We start from the raw sequence: 16888 nt of genomic DNA on the forward strand, positions 1-16888 counted from the left end.
AGCAACTAGAAATCCCAGCAATCTACCGTGTATCAGTCTCTATAAGTAGTCTGTAACCAGCAGGAGCTACCTGAGGGTTCCACCGCTAGAACTACAAAACCCACCAATCTACCATGTATCAGTCTGTCAGTTGCCTGTGACCAGGAGGAGCTACCTGAGGGTTCCAGCTCTAGAACTACAAATCCCATCAATCTACCCCATATCAGTCTCTACCAGTAGCCTGTAACCAGGAGGAGCTGCCTGAGGGTTCCAGCTGTGAAACAACTACAAATCCCAGCAATTTACCCCATATCAACCTCTATCAGTAGCAAGTAACCAGGAGGAGCTACCCGAGGGTTCCACCTCTAGAACTACGAATCCCAGCAATCTACCCCATATCAGTCTCTACCAGTAGCCTGTAACCAGGAGGAGCTACCTGAGGAGTCCACTTCTAGAACTACAAATCCCAGCAATCTACCTCATATCAATCGTTATCAGTAGTTTATAACCAAGAGGAGCTACCGGAGGGTTCCATCTCTAGAACAACTAGAAATCTCAGCAATCTACCGTGTATCAGTCTCTATCAGTAGTCTGTAACCAGGAGGAGCTACCTGAGGGTTCCACCGCTAGAACTACAAATCCCAGCAATCTACCGTGTATCAGTCTCTATCAGTAGTCTGTAACCAGGAGGAGCTACCTGATGGTTCCACCGCTAGAATTACAAATCCCAGCAACCCGTGTATCAGTCTCTATCAGTAGTCTGTGACCAGGAGGAGCTACCTGAGTTTTCCACCTCTAGAACTACAAATCCCAGCAATCCGTGTATCAGTCTCTATCAGTAGCCTGTAACCAGGAGGAGCTACTGGAGGGTTCCATTTCTAAAGCAACTAGAAATCCCAGCAATCTACTGTGTATCAGTCTCTATAAGTAGTCTGTAACCAGCAGGAGCTACCTGAGGGTTCCACCGCTAGAACTACAAATCCCACCAATCTACCATGTATCAGTCTGTCAGTTGCCTGTGACCAGGAGGAGCTACCTGAGGGTTCCAGCTCTAGAACTACAAATCCCATCAATCTACCCCATATCAGTCTCTACCAGTAGCCTGTAACCAGGAGGAGCTGCCTGAGGGTTCCAGCTGTGAAACAACTACAAATCCCAGCAATTTACCCCATATCAACCTCTATCAGTAGCCTGTAACCAGGAGGAGCTACCCGAGGGTTCCACCTCTAGAACTACGAATCCCAGCAATCTACACCATACCAGTCTCTAGCAGTAGCCTGTAACCAGGAGGAGCTACCTTAGGGTTCCAGCTCTAGAACAACTACATATCCCAGTAATCTATCTCATATCAGTCTTTATCAGTAGCCAGTGACCAGGAGGAGCTACCTGAGGGTTCCGCCTCTAGAACTACAAATCCCAGCAATCTACCCCATATCAGTCTTTATCAGTAGCCAGTGACCAGGAGGAGCTACCTGAGGGTTCCACCTCTAGAACTACAAATCCCAGCAATCAACCCCATATCAGTCTTTATCAGTAGCCAGTGACCAGGAGGAGCTACCCAAGGGTTTCACCTCTAGAACTACGAATCCCAGCAATCTACCACATATCAGCCTTTATCAGCAGCCTGTGACCAGGAGGAGCTACCTGTGGGTTCCAGCTCTGAAGCAACTACAAATCCCAGCAATTTGCCTAATGTCAGTCTCTACCAGTGGGCTGTAACCTGGAGGAGCTATCTGACGATTCCAGCTCTAGAACTACAAATCCCAGCAATGTACCCTGTATCAGTCTTTATCAGTAGTTTGTGACCAGGAGGAGCTACCTGAGGGTTCCAGTTCTAGAACTACAAATCCCAGCAATCTACACCATACCAGTCTCTATCAGTAGCCTCTAACCAGGAAGAGCTACCTGAGGGTTCCACATCTAGAACTACAAATACCAGCAATCTACCCCATATCAGTCTTTATCAGTAGCCTGTGACCAGGAGGAGCTACCTGAGAGTTCCAGCTCTAAAGCAACTACAAATCCCAGCAATTTGCCTAATGTCAGTCTCTATCAGTAGCCTGTAACCTAGAGGAGCTACCTGAGGGTTCCAGCTCTAGAACTTCAAATCTCAGCAATCTACCCCATATTAGTCTCTACCAGTAGCCTGTAACCAGGAGGAGCTACCTGAGGGTTCCACCTCTAGAACTACGAATCCCAGCAATCTACCACATATCAGTCTTTATCAGCAGCCTGTGACCAGGAGGAGCTACCTGAGGGTTTCAGCTCTGAAGCAACTACAAATCCCAGCAATTTGCCTGTCAGTCTCTACCAGTGGGCTGTAACCTGGGGGATCTACCTGAGGGTTCCACCTCTAGAACTACAAATCCCAGCAATCTACCCCTTATCAGTCTTTATCAGCAGCCTGTGACCAAGAGGAGCAACCTGAGGGTTCCACCTCTAGAACTTCAAATCCCAGTAATCCAACCAAAATCAGTTTTTATCAGTAGCCTGTAACCAGGAGGAACTACCTGAGGGTTCCAACTCTAGAACTACAAATCCCAGCAATCTACCCCATATCAGTCTCTACCAGTAGCCTGTAACCAGGAGGAGCTACCTGAGGGTTCCACTTCTAGAACTACAAATCCCAGCAATCTACCTCATATCAATCGTTATCAGTAGTTTATAACCAAGAGGAGCTACCGGAGGGTTCCATCTCTAGAACAACTAGAAATCTCAGCAATCTACCGTGTATCAGTCTCTATCAGTAGAATGTGACCAGCAGGAGCTACCTGATGGTTCCACCGCTAGAACTACAAATCCCAGCAATCCGTGTATCAGTCTCTATCAGTAGTCTGTGACCAGGAGGAGCTACCTGAGTTTTCCACCTCTAGAACTACAAATCCCAGCAATCCGTGTATCAGTCTCTATCAGTAGCCTGTAACCAGGAGGAGCTACTGGAGGGTTCCATTTCTAAAGCAACTAGAAATCACAGCAATCTACCGTGTATCAGTCTCTATTAGTAGTCTGTAACCAGCAGGAGCTACCTGAGGGTTCCACCGCTAGAACTACAAATCCCACCAATCTACCATGTATCAGTCTGTCAGTTGCCTGTGACCAGGAGGAGCTACCTGAAGGTTCCAGCTCTAGAACTACAAATCCCATCAATCTACCCCATATCAGTCTCTACCAGTAGCCTGTAACCAGGAGGAGCTGCCTGAGGGTTCCAGCTGTGAAACAACTACAAATCCCAGCAATTTACCCCATATCAACCTCTATCAGTAGCCTGTAACCAGGAGGAGCTACCCGAGGGTTCCACCTTTAGAACTACGAATCCCAGCAATCTACACCATACCAGTCTCTAGCAGTAGCCTGTAACCAGGAGGAGCTACCTTAGGGTTCCAGCTCTAGAACAACTACAAATCCCAGTAATCTATCTCATATCAGTCTTTATCAGTAGCCAGTGACCAGGAGGAGCTACCTGAGGGTTCCGCCTCTAGAACTACAAATCCCAGCAATCTACCCCATATCAGTCTTTATCAGTAGCCTGTGACCAGGAGGAGCTACCTGAGGGTTCCACCTCTAGAACTACAAATCCTAGCAATCAACCCCATATCAGTCTTTATCAGTAGCCAGTGACCAGGAGGAGCTACCCAAGAGTTCCACCTCTAGAACTACGAATCCCAGCAATCTACCACATATCAGTCTTTATCAGCAGCCTGTGACCAAGAGGAGCTACCTGTGGGTTCCAGCTCTGAAGCAACTACAAATCCCAGCAATTTGCCTAATGTCAGTCTCTACCAGTGGGCTGTAACCTGGAGGAGCTATCTGAGGATTCCAGCTCTAGAACTACAAATCCCAGCAATGTACCCTGTATCAGTCTTTATCAGTAGTTTGTGACCAGGAGGAGCTACCTGAGGGTTCCAGTTCTAGAACTACAAATACCAGCAATCTACCCCATATCAGTCTTTATCAGTAGCCTGTGACCAGGAGGAGCTACCTGAGAGTTCCAGCTCTAAAGCAACTACAAATCCCAGCAATTTGCCTAATGTCAGTCTCTATCAGAAGCCTGTAACCTAGAGGAGCTACCTGAGGGTTCCAGCTCTAGAACTTCAAATCCCAGCAATCTACCCCATATCAGTCTCTACCAGTAGCCTGTAACCAGGAGGAGCTACCTGAGGGTTCCACCTCTAGAACTACAAATCCCAGCAATCTACCCCATATCAGTCTTTATCAGTAGCCAGTGACCAGGAGGAGCTACCCAAGGGTTCCACCTCTAGAACTACGAATCCCAGCAATCTACCACATATCAGTCTTTATCAGCAGCCTGTGACCAGGAGGAGCAACCTGAGGGTTCCACCTCTAGAACTTCAAATCCCAGTAATCCACCCAATATCAGTCTTTATCAGTAGCCTGTAACCAGGAGGAACTACCTGAGGGTTCCAACTCTAGAACTACAAATCCCAGCAATCTACCCCATATCAGTCTCTACCAGTAGCCTGTAACCAGGAGGAGCTACCTGAGGGTTCCACTTCTAGAACTACAAATCCCAGCAATCTACCTCATATCAATCGTTATCAGTAGTTTATAACCAAGAGGAGCTACCGGAGGGTTCCATCTCTAGAGCAACTAGAAATCTCAGCAATCTACCGTGTATCAGTCTCTATCAGTAGTCTGTAACCAGCAGGAGCTACCTGATGGTTCCACCGCTAGAACTACAAATCCCAGCAATCCGTGTATCAGTCTCTATCAGTAGTCTGTGACCAGGAGGACCTACCTGAGTTTTCCACCTCTAGAACTACAAATCCCAGCAATCCGTGTATCAGTCTCTATCAGTAGCCTGTAACCAGGAGGAGCTACTGGAGGGTTCCATTTCTAAAGCAACTAGAAATCCCAGCAATCTACCGTGTATCAGTCTCTATAAGTAGTCTGTAACCAGCAGGAGCTACCTGAGGGTTCCACCGCTAGAACTACAAATCCCACCAATCTACCATGTATCAGTCTGTCAGTTGCCTGTGACCAGGAGGAGCTACCTGAGGGTTCCAGCTCTAGAGCTACAAATCCCATCAATCAGTAGCCTGTAACCAGGAGGAGCTACCCGAGGGTTCCAGCTCTAGAACTACAAATCACAGCAATCTACCCCATATCAGTCTCTACCAGTAGCCTGTAACCAGGAGGAGCTACCTGAGGGTTCCACCGCTAGAACTACAAACCCCAGCAATCTACCGTGTATCAGTATGTCAGTAGCCTGTGACCAGGAGGAGCTACCTGAGGGTTCCAACTCTAGAACTACAAATCCCAGCAATCTACCCCTTATCAGTGTCTACCAGTAGCCTGTGACCAGGAGGAGCAACCTGAGGGTTCCACCTCTAGAACTTCAAATCCCAGCAATCCACCCAATATCAGTCTTTATCAGAAGCCTGTAACCAGGAGGAACTACCTGAGGGTTCCAACTCTAGAACTATAAATCCCAGCAATCTACCCCATATCAGTCTCTACCAGTAGCCTGTAACCAGGAGGAGCTACGTGAGGGTTCCACCTCTAGAACTACAAATCCCAGCAATCTACCTCATATCAATCGTTATCAGTAGTTTATAACCAAGAGGAGCTACCGGAGGGTTCCATCTCTAGAGCAACTAGAAATCTCAGCAATCTACCGTGTATCAGTCTCTATCAGTAGAATGTGACCAGCAGGAGCTACCTGATGGTTCCACCTCTAGAACTACAAATCCCAGCAATCTACCCTGTATCATGCTCTACCAGTAGCCTGTGACCAGGAGGAGCTACCTGAGGGTTCCAGCTCTAGAACTACAAATCCCAGCAATCTACCCTGTATCATACTCTACCAGTAGCCTGTGACCAGGAGGAGCTACCTGAGGGTTCCACCACTAGAACTAGAAATCCCAGTAATCTACCGTGTATCAGTCTGTCATTTGCCTGTGACCAGGAGGAGCTACCTGAGGGTTCCACCACTAGAACTACAAATCCCAGAAATCTACCACATATCAGTCTCTACCAGCGGCCTGTGACCAGGAGGAGCTACCTGAGGGTTCCAGCTATAGAACTATAACTGCTAGCAATCAACCCTGTGTCAGTCTTTATCAGTAGCCTGTAACCAGGAGGAGCTACCTGAGGGTTCCAGCTCTAGAACTACAAATCCCAGCAATCTACCCAATATCAGTCTTTATCAGTAGCCTGTAACCAAGAGGAGCTACCGGAGGGTTCCATTTCTAAAGCAACTATAAATCCCAGCAATCTACCGTGTATCAGTCTCTACCAGTAGCCTGTGACCAGGAGGAGCTACCTGAGGGTTCCAGCTCTAGCATTACAAATCCCAGCAATCTACCACATATCAGTCTCTACTAGCAGCCTGTGACCAGGAGGAGCTACCTGAGAGTTCCAGCTCTAGAACTACAAATCCCAGCAATCTACCGTGTATCAGTCTCTATCAGTAGCCTGTGACCAGGAGGAGCTACCTGAGGGTTCCAGCTCTAGAACTACAAATCCCAGCAATCTACCCCATATCAATCTTTATCAGTAGTTTATAACCAAGAGGAGCTACTGGAGGGTTCCATCTTTAGAGCAACTAGAAATCCCAGCAATCTACCGTGTATCAATCTCTATTAGTAGTCTGTAACCAGGAGGAGCTACCTGAGGGTTCCAGCTCTAGAACTACAAATCCCAGCAATCTACCCCATATCAGTCTCTACCAGTAGCCTGTGACCAGGGAGAGCTACCTGAGGGTTTGAGCTATAGAACTACAAATCCCAGTAATCTACCCTGTATCAGTCTCTACCAGTAGCCTGTGACCAGGAGGTACTACCTGAGGGTTCCAGCTCTAGAACTACAAATCCCAGCAATCTACCGCATATCAGTCTCTATCAGTAACCTGTAACCAGGAGGAGCTACTTGAGGGTTCCAGGTCTAGAACAACTACAAATCCCAGTAATCTACCCTATATCAGTCTTTATCAGTAACCTGTGACCAGGAGGAGCTACCTGAGTGTTCCAGCTCTAAAACTACAAATCCCAGCAATCTACCCCATATCAGTCTCTACCAGCAGCCTGTGACCAGGAGGAGCTACCTGAGGGTTTCAGCTCTAGAACTATAACTGCCAGCAATCCACCCTGTGTCAGTCTTTATCAGTAGCCTGTAACCAGGAGGAGCTACCTGAGTGTTCCAGCTCTAGAACTATAAATCCCAGCAATCTACCTTGTATTAGTCTCTACCAGTAGCCTGTAACCAGGAGGAGCTACCTGAGGGTTCCAGCTCTAGAACTATAATTCCCAGCAATCTACCCTCTATCAGTCTCTACCAGCAGCCTGTGACCAGGAGGAGCTACCTGAGGGTTCCAGCTCTAGAGCTACAAATCCCAGCAATCCACCGTGTATTAGTCTGTCAGCAGGCTGTGACCAGGAGGAGCTACTTGAGGGTCCTATGAAGCTGTGATTGGATAGGGCCTGTCCCAGTGTCAGGCAGCTGTGCCCCCCAGTCCTCCCCGGCCTCTGCTTGCTGTCAGTGACTGTCTGGGACTCTTCACACCTTCCCTAAAGACTGTGCAAGGTAAAGTCTAAGTGACCCCCCCCAATCAAGGAGGGGTCACATGACCCCAGGTTGGAGGCCATTTTGAACCCCCACCAAAAAAGGTGTCCAGGAGTCAGGGAGGGGGCGGAAGTGACGTCACCAGGGGCGGAAGCAGAAGGATCCCCCCCCCCGGTTGGTTTTGGAGAGAAGGAAGATGGCGGCGAAGTCGGACGGCGTGTTGGGGGTCGGCTCCGGTTTCGCCCAGCTGCATAACCTGGACGAGGCGGCAGCGGCGGCGGTGGGGGACGGGCGGGCGGCGGACGGGGACCCCGGGGAGAGCAGCTCCATCCACATCTGCCACTGCTGTAACACGTCGTCCTGCTACTGGGGCTGCCGCTCGGCCTGCCTGCGCGCCCTGCTGCGGCGGGTGAGGGGGCCGCCCGGGGCCGCGCACGGGGACCGCGCCTGGCTGGACTGCCTGTGGATCGTGCTGGCCCTGCTCGTCTTCTTCTGGGACGTGGGCACCGACGTGTGGCTGGCGGCGGACTACTACTCCCAGCGGGACTACGTGTGCTTCTGGCTGACGCTGGGCTTCGTGCTGGTGCCCTCCGTGCTGGTGCAGATCCTCAGCTTCAGGTGGTTCGCCCAGGACTACACCGGCGGCGGGCTGGGGGCGGTGGAGGGGCTGAGCAGCCGGGGACCCCCCATGATGGGCAACACTCACCACCACTACTACCACCGCCATCACCCCTACAGCACCACCAGCCCCGGGGCCCACGGCCTCTGCCGCCTGTCTGTGTGGATCTGGCAGTCCGTCATCCATGTGCTGCAGATGGGGCAAGTCTGGAGGTAAGAGAGCGCCGCGGAAGGGGAAAGCATGGTGGACAGTGCGCTGCCACTGGGGGGAGTGATGTCAGGTGCCCGGGATGACTGCTGGGGCGCAGCTCTGGTGGCCTGGCAGTGTGAGGGGCGTTGGATTAATACTGGGGCGCTGGATTGATGCTCTGGGGGGGCTCTGGTTTGGCGCTCTTTTGGAAGGGTGCTGGATTGATGCTTTGGAGGGGGCTCTGGGTTTGGTGCCCCTCTTGGAGGGGGCTCTGGGTTTGGTGCCCCTCTTGGAGGGGGCTCTGGGTTTGGTGCCCCTCTTGGAGGGGGCTCTGGGTTTGGTGCCCCTCTTTGAGGGGGCTCTGGGTTTTTCTCCCCTTTTGGATGTGGGACCTGGCCTTGGCACCCTCTTGGAGGGGGTGTTGGGCTTTGCCCCCCCCCCCCTTGGAGGGGGCGCTGGGCTTTGGCGCCCTCTTGGAGGGGACAATGGGCTTTGGCGCCGTCTTGGAGGGGGCGCTGTGCTTTGACGCCCTCTTGGAGGGGTTGTTGGGCTTTGGCGCCCTCTTGGAGGGGGCGCTGGGCTTTGACGCCCTCTTGGAGGGGTTGTTGGGCTTTGGCGCCCTCTTGGAGGGGGCGCTGGGCTTTGACGCCCTCTTGGAGGGAGCGCTGGGCTTTGACGCCCTCTTGGAGAGGGGGAAGGCTTTGACGCCCTCTTGGAGGGGGCGCTGGGCTTTGGCGCCCTCTTGGAGGGGGTGCAGGCTTTGACGCCCTCTTGGAGGGGGCGCTGGGCTTTAGTGCCCTCTTGGAGGGGGTGCAGGCTTTGACGCCCTCTTGGAGGGGGCGCTGGGCTTTGGCGCCCTCTTGGAGGGGGCGTTGGGCTTTGGCGCCCTCTTGGAGGGGGCGCTGGGCTTTGGCGCCCTCTTGGAGGGGGCGCTGGGCTTTGGCGCCCTCTTGGAGGGGGCGCTGGGCTTTGGCGCCCTCTTGGAGGGGGGCGCTGGGCTTTGGCGCCCTCTTGGAAGGGTTCTGGCTTGGTGCTCTCTTGGAGTGGGCTCTGGGTTTTGCTCCCCTTTTGGATGGGGGACCTGGCCTTGGCACCCTCTTGGAGGGGGTGTTGGGCTTTGCCCCCCCCCTCGGAGGCGGCGCTGGGCTTTGGCGCCCTCTTAGGGGGTGCAGGTTTTGGCGCCCCTTTGCCACACTCTTATTGGGAGCTTCCAGGGATGAGGGCTGGTCCGGTGCCAGCTGTGCTGGTGATGTGAGGACACTGTACGAGGCGCAGGAGCTGCTGCACTTACAATAATGGGTTAATGCTCGGATTTGGAGGGAGACGCGCTATCGTACTCTCACAATCTGGGGGGGTTTATCCTCTTACCCGATGATGATACTGCCGGGAAGAAGGGGGTACGAGGAGACGGACACAGAGGGCTGTGCGGAGACGTGTGATCAGGGGACATAGTGGATACGGGGGGCCGCGGGGTGGGATTCCTTGTGTTGGGGGTATGCTCTTGCATATACAGTGATTCACAGTTCTGGCTGATGCTCATTTTGGGGGGCACAGGACGGTTTCTGGTGTTAGTGTGAATGGTGCCCTCTTCCGGGAGATGAAATGACGCTGGTGCTATGGGGGATGGAGCATAATCTCCGGAGTGATGGCTGCTTATACATCAATTATTGGGGGGCCCTACATGTGGGGGGCAGGGATCCTGTACAGTGCTGATGATTCAGGGCTCGGCGGATGTGTAATACAGATGATATTCCTCCAGCGCTGCTGCTGTCTGGAGAACGCTCCATTAACCTTCATCCAGGAGAGATACGGCCCTGGCCGGCGTGTAGGCTCCTGTGAATAACCTTCCTGCCATTCTGCATGGTGGAGATCACACGGCAGCCTCACACCCGGCAGCTACACCCAGGGGTGCCTCCGGTGTGTATACATCATCACAGACACTGGGGGGGCCGCTCCCCGACATCGCAGGGGGCACCGGAGCTGCTGGAACCATGTGAATGTGATGGAAATTGGTGCAATGTCAGCAGCGATGCTGGGAGTGTTTGTCAGGCAGGTCAGGTATTGTGTGGGCGCTGAGAGCCGGCCCCGGCCCCTGTGCGGAGCTGCAGACTCCAGACTGGGAGCGGGCGCTAAACCACAGACCCTTACTAGGAGCAATGCAGGGCTCAACCATAGACCTATACTGGGAGCTGTCCAGTGCTGTACCATAGGCCTATACTGGGAGCTGTCCAGTGCTGATCCATAGGCCTATACTGGGAGCTGTCCAGTGCTGATCCATAGACCTATACTGGGAGCTGTCCAGTGCTGATCCATAGGCCTATACTGGGAGCTGTCCAGTGCTGTACCATAGGCCTATACTGGGAGCTGTCCAGTGCTGTACCATAGACCTATACTGGGTGCTGTCCAGTGCTGATCCATAGACCTATACTGGGAGCTGTCCAGTGCTGATCCATAGGCCTATACTGGGAGCTGTCCAGTGCTGATCCATAGGCCTATACTGGGAGCTGTCCAGTGCTGATCCATAGACCTATACTGGGAGCTGTCCAGTGCTGATCCATAGACCTATACTGGGAGCTGTCCAGTGCTGAACCATAGACCTTTACTGGGAACAGGGGCAGAACCGACCACCTTTTCTGGGAGCGGGGGCAGAACCGACCACCTTTACTGGGAGCGGGGGCAGAACCGACCACCTTTACTGGGAGCGGGGGCAGAACCGACCACCTTTACTGGGAGCGGGGGCAGAACCGACCACCTTTACTGGGAGCGGGGGCAGAACCGACCACCTTTACTGGGAGCGGGGGCAGAACCGACCACCTTTACTGGGAGCGGGGGCAGAACCGACCACCTTTACTGGGAGCGGGGGCAGAACCGACCACCTTTACTGGGAGCGGGGGCAGAACCGACCACCTTTACTGGGAGCGGGGGCAGAACCGACCACCTTTACTGGGAAGTGTCCATAGTCCAGTGCTGAACCGCAGGTCTATACTGGAAGTAGGGGCAGAACCGCACACCTATACTGGGAGCTGTCCATACTCCATTGCTGAATCACAGACCTATACTGGGAACGTGTGCTGAATTGTACACCTCTACTGGGAGCTGAACCACAGATCTATACTGGGAGCGGGGGTAGAGCCACTCAGATATACTGGGAGCATGGGCAGAGCCGCCCACCTATACTGGGAGCAGGGGCAGAAGGGCACACCTATATTGGGAGTGGTCCATAGTCCAGTGCTGAACCTCGCCTCCCCTTGGGTTTCCTTGCCGGCCCCTCGCCTCCCCTTGGGTTTCCTTGCCGGCCCCTCGCCTCCCCTTGGGTTTCCTTGCCGGCCCCTCGCCTCCCCTTGGGTTTCCTTGCCGGCCCCTCGCCTCCCCTTGGGTTTCCTTGCCGGCCCCTCGCCTCCCCTTGGGTTTCCTTGCCGGCCCCTCGCCTCCCCTTGGGTTTCCTTGCCGGCCCCTCGCCTCCCCTTGGGTTTCCTTGCCGGCCCCTCGCCTCCCCTTGGGTTTCCTTGCCGGCCCCTCGCCTCCCCTTGGGTTTCCTTGCCGGCCCCTCGCCTCCCCTTGGGTTTCCTTGCCGGCCCCTCGCCTCCCCTTGGGTTTCCTTGCCGGCCCCTCGCCTCCCCTTGGGTTTCCTTGCCGGCCCCTCGCCTCCCCTTGGGTTTCCTTGCCGGCCCCTCGCCTCCCCTTGGGTTTCCTTGCCGGCCCCTCGCCTCCCCTTGGGTTTCCTTGCCGGCCCCTCGCCTCCCCTTGGGTTTCCTTGCCGGCCCCTCGCCTCCCCTTGGGTTTCCTTGCCGGCCCCTCGCCTCCCCTTGGGTTTCCTTGCCGGCCCCTCGCCTCCCCTTGGGTTTCCTTGCCGGCCCCTCGCCTCCCCTTGGGTTTCCTTGCCGGCCCCTCGCCTCCCCTTGGGTTTCCTTGCCGGCCCCTCGCCTCCCCTTGGGTTTCCTTGCCGGCCCCTCGCCTCCCCTTGGGTTTCCTTGCCGGCCCCTCGCCTCCACTTGGGTTTCCTTGCCGGCCCCTCGCCTCCCCTTGGGTTTCCTTGCCGGCCCCTCGCCTCCCCTTGGGTTTCCTTGCCGGCCCCTCGCCTCCCCTTGGGTTTCCTTGCCGGCCCCTCGCCTCCCCTTGGGTTTCCTTGCCGGCCCCTCGCCTCCCCTTGGGTTTCCTTGCCGGCCCCTCGCCTCCCCTTGGGTTTCCTTGCCGGCCCCTCGCCTCCCCTTGGGTTTCCTTGCCGGCCCCTCGCCTCCCCTTGGGTTTCCTTGCCGGCCCCTCGCCTCCCCTTGGGTTTCCTTGCCGGCCCCTCGCCTCCCCTTGGGTTTCCTTGCCGGCCCCTCGCCTCCCCTTGGGTTTCCTTGCCGGCCCCTCGCCTCCCCTTGGGTTTCCTTGCCGGCCCCTCGCCTCCCCTTGGGTTTCCTTGCCGGCCCCTCGCCTCCCCTTGGGTTTCCTTGCCGGCCCCTCGCCTCCCCTTGGGTTTCCTTGCCGGCCCCTCGCCTCCCCTTGGGTTTCCTTGCCGGCCCCTCGCCTCCCCTTGGGTTTCCTTGCCGGCCCCTCGCCTCCCCTTGGGTTTCCTTGCCGGCCCCTCGCCTCCCCTTGGGTTTCCTTGCCGGCCCCTCGCCTCCCCTTGGGTTTCCTTGCCGGCCCCTCGCCTCCCCTTGGGTTTCCTTGCCGGCCCCTCGCCTCCCCTTGGGTTTCCTTGCCGGCCCCTCGCCTCCCCTTGGGTTTCCTTGCCGGCCCCTCGCCTCCCCTTGGGTTTCCTTGCCGGCCCCTCGCCTCCCCTTGGGTTTCCTTGCCGGCCCCTCGCCTCCCCTTGGGTTTCCTTGCCGGCCCCTCGCCTCCCCTTGGGTTTCCTTGCCGGCCCCTCGCCTCCCCTTGGGTTTCCTTGCCGGCCCCTCGCCTCCCCTTGGGTTTCCTTGCCGGCCCCTCGCCTCCCCTTGGGTTTCCTTGCCGGCCCCTCGCCTCCCCTTGGGTTTCCTTGCCGGCCCCTCGCCTCCCCTTGGGTTTCCTTGCCGGCCCCTCGCCTCCCCTTGGGTTTCCTTGCCGGCCCCTCGCCTCCCCTTGGGTTTCCTTGCCGGCCCCTCGCCTCCCCTTGGGTTTCCTTGCCGGCCCCTCGCCTCCCCTTGGGTTTCCTTGCCGGCCCCTCGCCTCCCCTTGGGTTTCTTTGCCGGCCCCTCGCCTCCCCTTGGGTTTCCTTGCCGGCCCCTCGCCTCCCCTTGGGTTTCCTTGCCGGCCCCTCGCCTCCCCTTGGGTTTCCTTGCCGGCCCCTCGCCTCCCCTTGGGTTTCCTTGCCGGCCCCTCGCCTCCCCTTGGGTTTCCTTGCCGGCCCCTCGCCTCCCCTTGGGTTTCCTTGCCGGCCCCTCGCCTCCCCTTGGGTTTCCTTGCCGGCCCCTCGCCTCCCCTTGGGTTTCCTTGCCGGCCCCTCGCCTCCCCTTGGGTTTCCTTGCCGGCCCCTCGCCTCCCCTTGGGTTTCCTTGCCGGCCCCTCGCCTCCCCTTGGGTTTCCTTGCCGGCCCCTCGCCTCCCCTTGGGTTTCCTTGCCGGCCCCTCGCCTCCCCTTGGGTTTCCTTGCCGGCCCCTCGCCTCCCCTTGGGTTTCCTTGCCGGCCCCTCGCCTCCCCTTGGGTTTCCTTGCCGGCCCCTCGCCTCCCCTTGGGTTTCCTTGCCGGCCCCTCGCCTCCCCTTGGGTTTCCTTGCCGGCCCCTCGCCTCCCCTTGGGTTTCCTTGCCGGCCCCTCGCCTCCCCTTGGGTTTCCTTGCCGGCCCCTCGCCTCCCCTTGGGTTTCCTTGCCGGCCCCTCGCCTCCCCTTGGGTTTCCTTGCCGGCCCCTCGCCTCCCCTTGGGTTTCCTTGCCGGCCCCTCGCCTCCCCTTGGGTTTCCTTGCCGGCCCCTCGCCTCCCCTTGGGTTTCCTTGCCGGCCCCTCGCCTCCCCTTGGGTTTCCTTGCCGGCCCCTCGCCTCCCCTTGGGTTTCCTTGCCGGCCCCTCGCCTCCCCTTGGGTTTCCTTGCCGGCCCCTCGCCTCCCCTTGGGTTTCCTTGCCGGCCCCTCGCCCCCCCTTGGGTTTCCTTGCCGGCCCCTCGCCCCCCCTTGGGTTTCCTTGCCGGCCCCTCGCCCCCCCTTGGGTTTCCTTGCCGGCCCCTCGCCTCCCCTTGGGTTTCCTTGCCGGCCCCTCGCCCCCCCTTGGGTTTCCTTGCCGGCCCCTCGCCCCCCCTTGGGTTTCCTTGCCGGCCCCTCGCCCCCCCTTGGGTTTCCTTGCCGGCCCCTCGCCCCCCCTTGGGTTTCCTTGCCGGCCCTCGCCCCTCGGCAATAGATGTCAGGCCTGCCTGTGGGTTATTCCTATCCGATGGCCGGCGTTGTGAGTTATTCCTATCCGATGGCCGGCGTTGTGGGTTATTCCTACCCGATGGCCGGCGTTGTGGGTTATTCCTATCCGATGGCCGGCGTTGTGGGTTATTCCTATCCGATGGCCGGCGTTGTGGGTTATTCCTATCCGATGGCCGGCGTTGTGGGTTATTCCTATCTGATGGCCGGTGTTGTGGGTTATTCCTATCCGATGGCCGGTGTTGTGGGTCTGCTTCTGGGGGACGGTAATGGCCGGAATCTCTAGTGTAGGATTCTATGAGCAGCTACATTGTTGCGTTCCCCGGTTCTATCGTTGGCTCGTCTGTAGCAGGCTGCAGCTGAGGAGCGCGCGTGTGTGCAGATGAGGAGCGCGTGTGTGTGTTTGTGTGTGGGGGAGGTTAAAACCCGTGAAGGTGGGAGCTGCCGCGACTCATCACACCCCCCCCCCCCCCCCCCTCTCGTGCCTTTTACGTTCACAGATTTTTCTTTTTTCATTTGTGCTGGGAACATTGCAGGAATACCGATCTGCGGCAGCGGTCTCCTGCACGGGGGCACGTGCGGTCTTAGTTTCCACTCTTTGGGCACGGTTTCGTGTTTTATTTGCTACCTGAAAGCATTGCGATACCACGATGTTGAGTAATCGAGGAATAGCGGCTCGTTATGAGAAATTTCTAGTAAAGGTGCGACCTTCCGCCCTCTGGTTATTCATTCATGAGGTTGAGGACTTCGCTACCGATCCATATTCCCGATTGGAGAACTTCTCATACATTTGTACCCAATTTTTTTTTTCTAGATCTTTTCTATAGAAGATTTTTTTGACTCCCGCGGTGTACCTGGCTTTTACAATTACTCACCTCCCCCTTTTCCTGGCATACTCCATCGGGGGGGTGTTTGGTAGCTTTAAAAGTCGGGAGCTTCATCATGTTCATAGTGTAGCCATAAATCTCTCCCTGTAAATGGTGTAAGCACAGGCAGTACTACTCCCTTGCATCTTTAAGTGCTGTAGGTACAGATAGTGCTGTGTCCTTGTCACTTCCTTAACATGATGCTTATGAAGAGGGTACTGCCAGCCTGTCTCTCCTTGTAAATGCTGTCGGCATAGATAGTACTGTCTACCTGTGACTCCCTGTAAATGATTGGGATGTAAGATGTACTACCATCAAATTTTGCATTTAAAGGATGTGGGTAGTTACTCCCCCCCCCCCCCCCCTTTCCCCTTTAAAAGCTATTAGTAGTGATGATACTACCACCTTTCCATCTATGTAAAGGATTCAGGCACAGATAGTACTGCCTTCCTGTTTCTCCCTGTAAAGGAATCCGGCACGGATAGTACTGACACCTTTGACATTCTCTGTAAAGGGTATAGACACATAGTACTGCCTCCTTTCCCTATAAACCATGTAGGCATGGATAGGATTGATTCCCTGTTTCTCCTTATAAATGATTTAGACATGGATAGGACTGCCTCCCTGTCTCTCCCTATAAAGGATTTAGGCACGGATGAGACTACCTTCCTGTCTCTCCCTATAAAAGATTTAGGCATGGATAGGACTGCCTCCCTGTCTCTCCCTATAAAAGTTTTAGGCATGGATAGGACTGCCTCCCTGTCTCTCCCTATAAAAGATTTAGGCATGGATAGGACTGCCTCCCTGTCTCTCCCTATAAAAGATTTAGGCGTGGATAGGACTGCCTCCCTGTCTCTCCCTATAAAAGATTTAGGCATGGATAGGACTGCCTCCCTGTCTCTCCCTATAAAAGATTTAGGCATGGATAGGACTGCCTCCCTGTCTCTCCCTATAAAAGATTTAGGCATGGATAGGACTGCCTCCCTGTCTCTCCCTATAAAAGATTTAGGCATGGATAGGACTGCCTCCCTGTCTCTCCATATATAAGATTTAGGCATGGATAGGACTGCCTCCCTGTTTCTCCTTATAAATGATTTAGACATGGATAGGACTGCTTCCCTGTCTCTCCCTATAAAGGATTTAGGCACGGATGAGACTACCTTCCTGTCTCTCCCTATAAAAGATTTAGGCATGGATAGGACTGCCTCCCTGTCTCTCCCTATAAAAGTTTTAGGCATGGATAGGACTGCCTCCCTGTCTCTCCCTATAAAAGATTTAGGCATGGATAGGACTGCCTCCCTGTCTCTCCCTATAAAAGATTTAGGCGTGGATAGGACTGCCTCCCTGTCTCTCCCTATAAAAGATTTAGGCATGGATAGGACTGCCTCCCTGTCTCTCCCTATAAAAGATT

At 55.4% G+C, this 16888-nt stretch overlaps 1 protein-coding gene across 1 annotated transcript in view; it reads left to right on the forward strand.

Moving 5' to 3' along the window:
- Positions 1–7696: 7696 nt before the first annotated feature.
- The window catches only part of XKR6 (XK related 6), a 305924-nt gene continuing 296732 nt past the window's right edge, over positions 7697–16888 (forward strand). Inside the window, exon 1 of the mRNA XM_075341254.1 lies at positions 7697–8331. Coding sequence (XP_075197369.1) covers positions 7697–8331 — 635 coding nt within the window. The remainder of the gene's footprint in view (positions 8332–16888) is intronic.

Source organism: Anomaloglossus baeobatrachus, chromosome 3, assembly GCF_048569485.1.
Source record: "Anomaloglossus baeobatrachus isolate aAnoBae1 chromosome 3, aAnoBae1.hap1, whole genome shotgun sequence".
Taxonomy (NCBI): Eukaryota; Metazoa; Chordata; class Amphibia; order Anura; family Aromobatidae; genus Anomaloglossus; species Anomaloglossus baeobatrachus.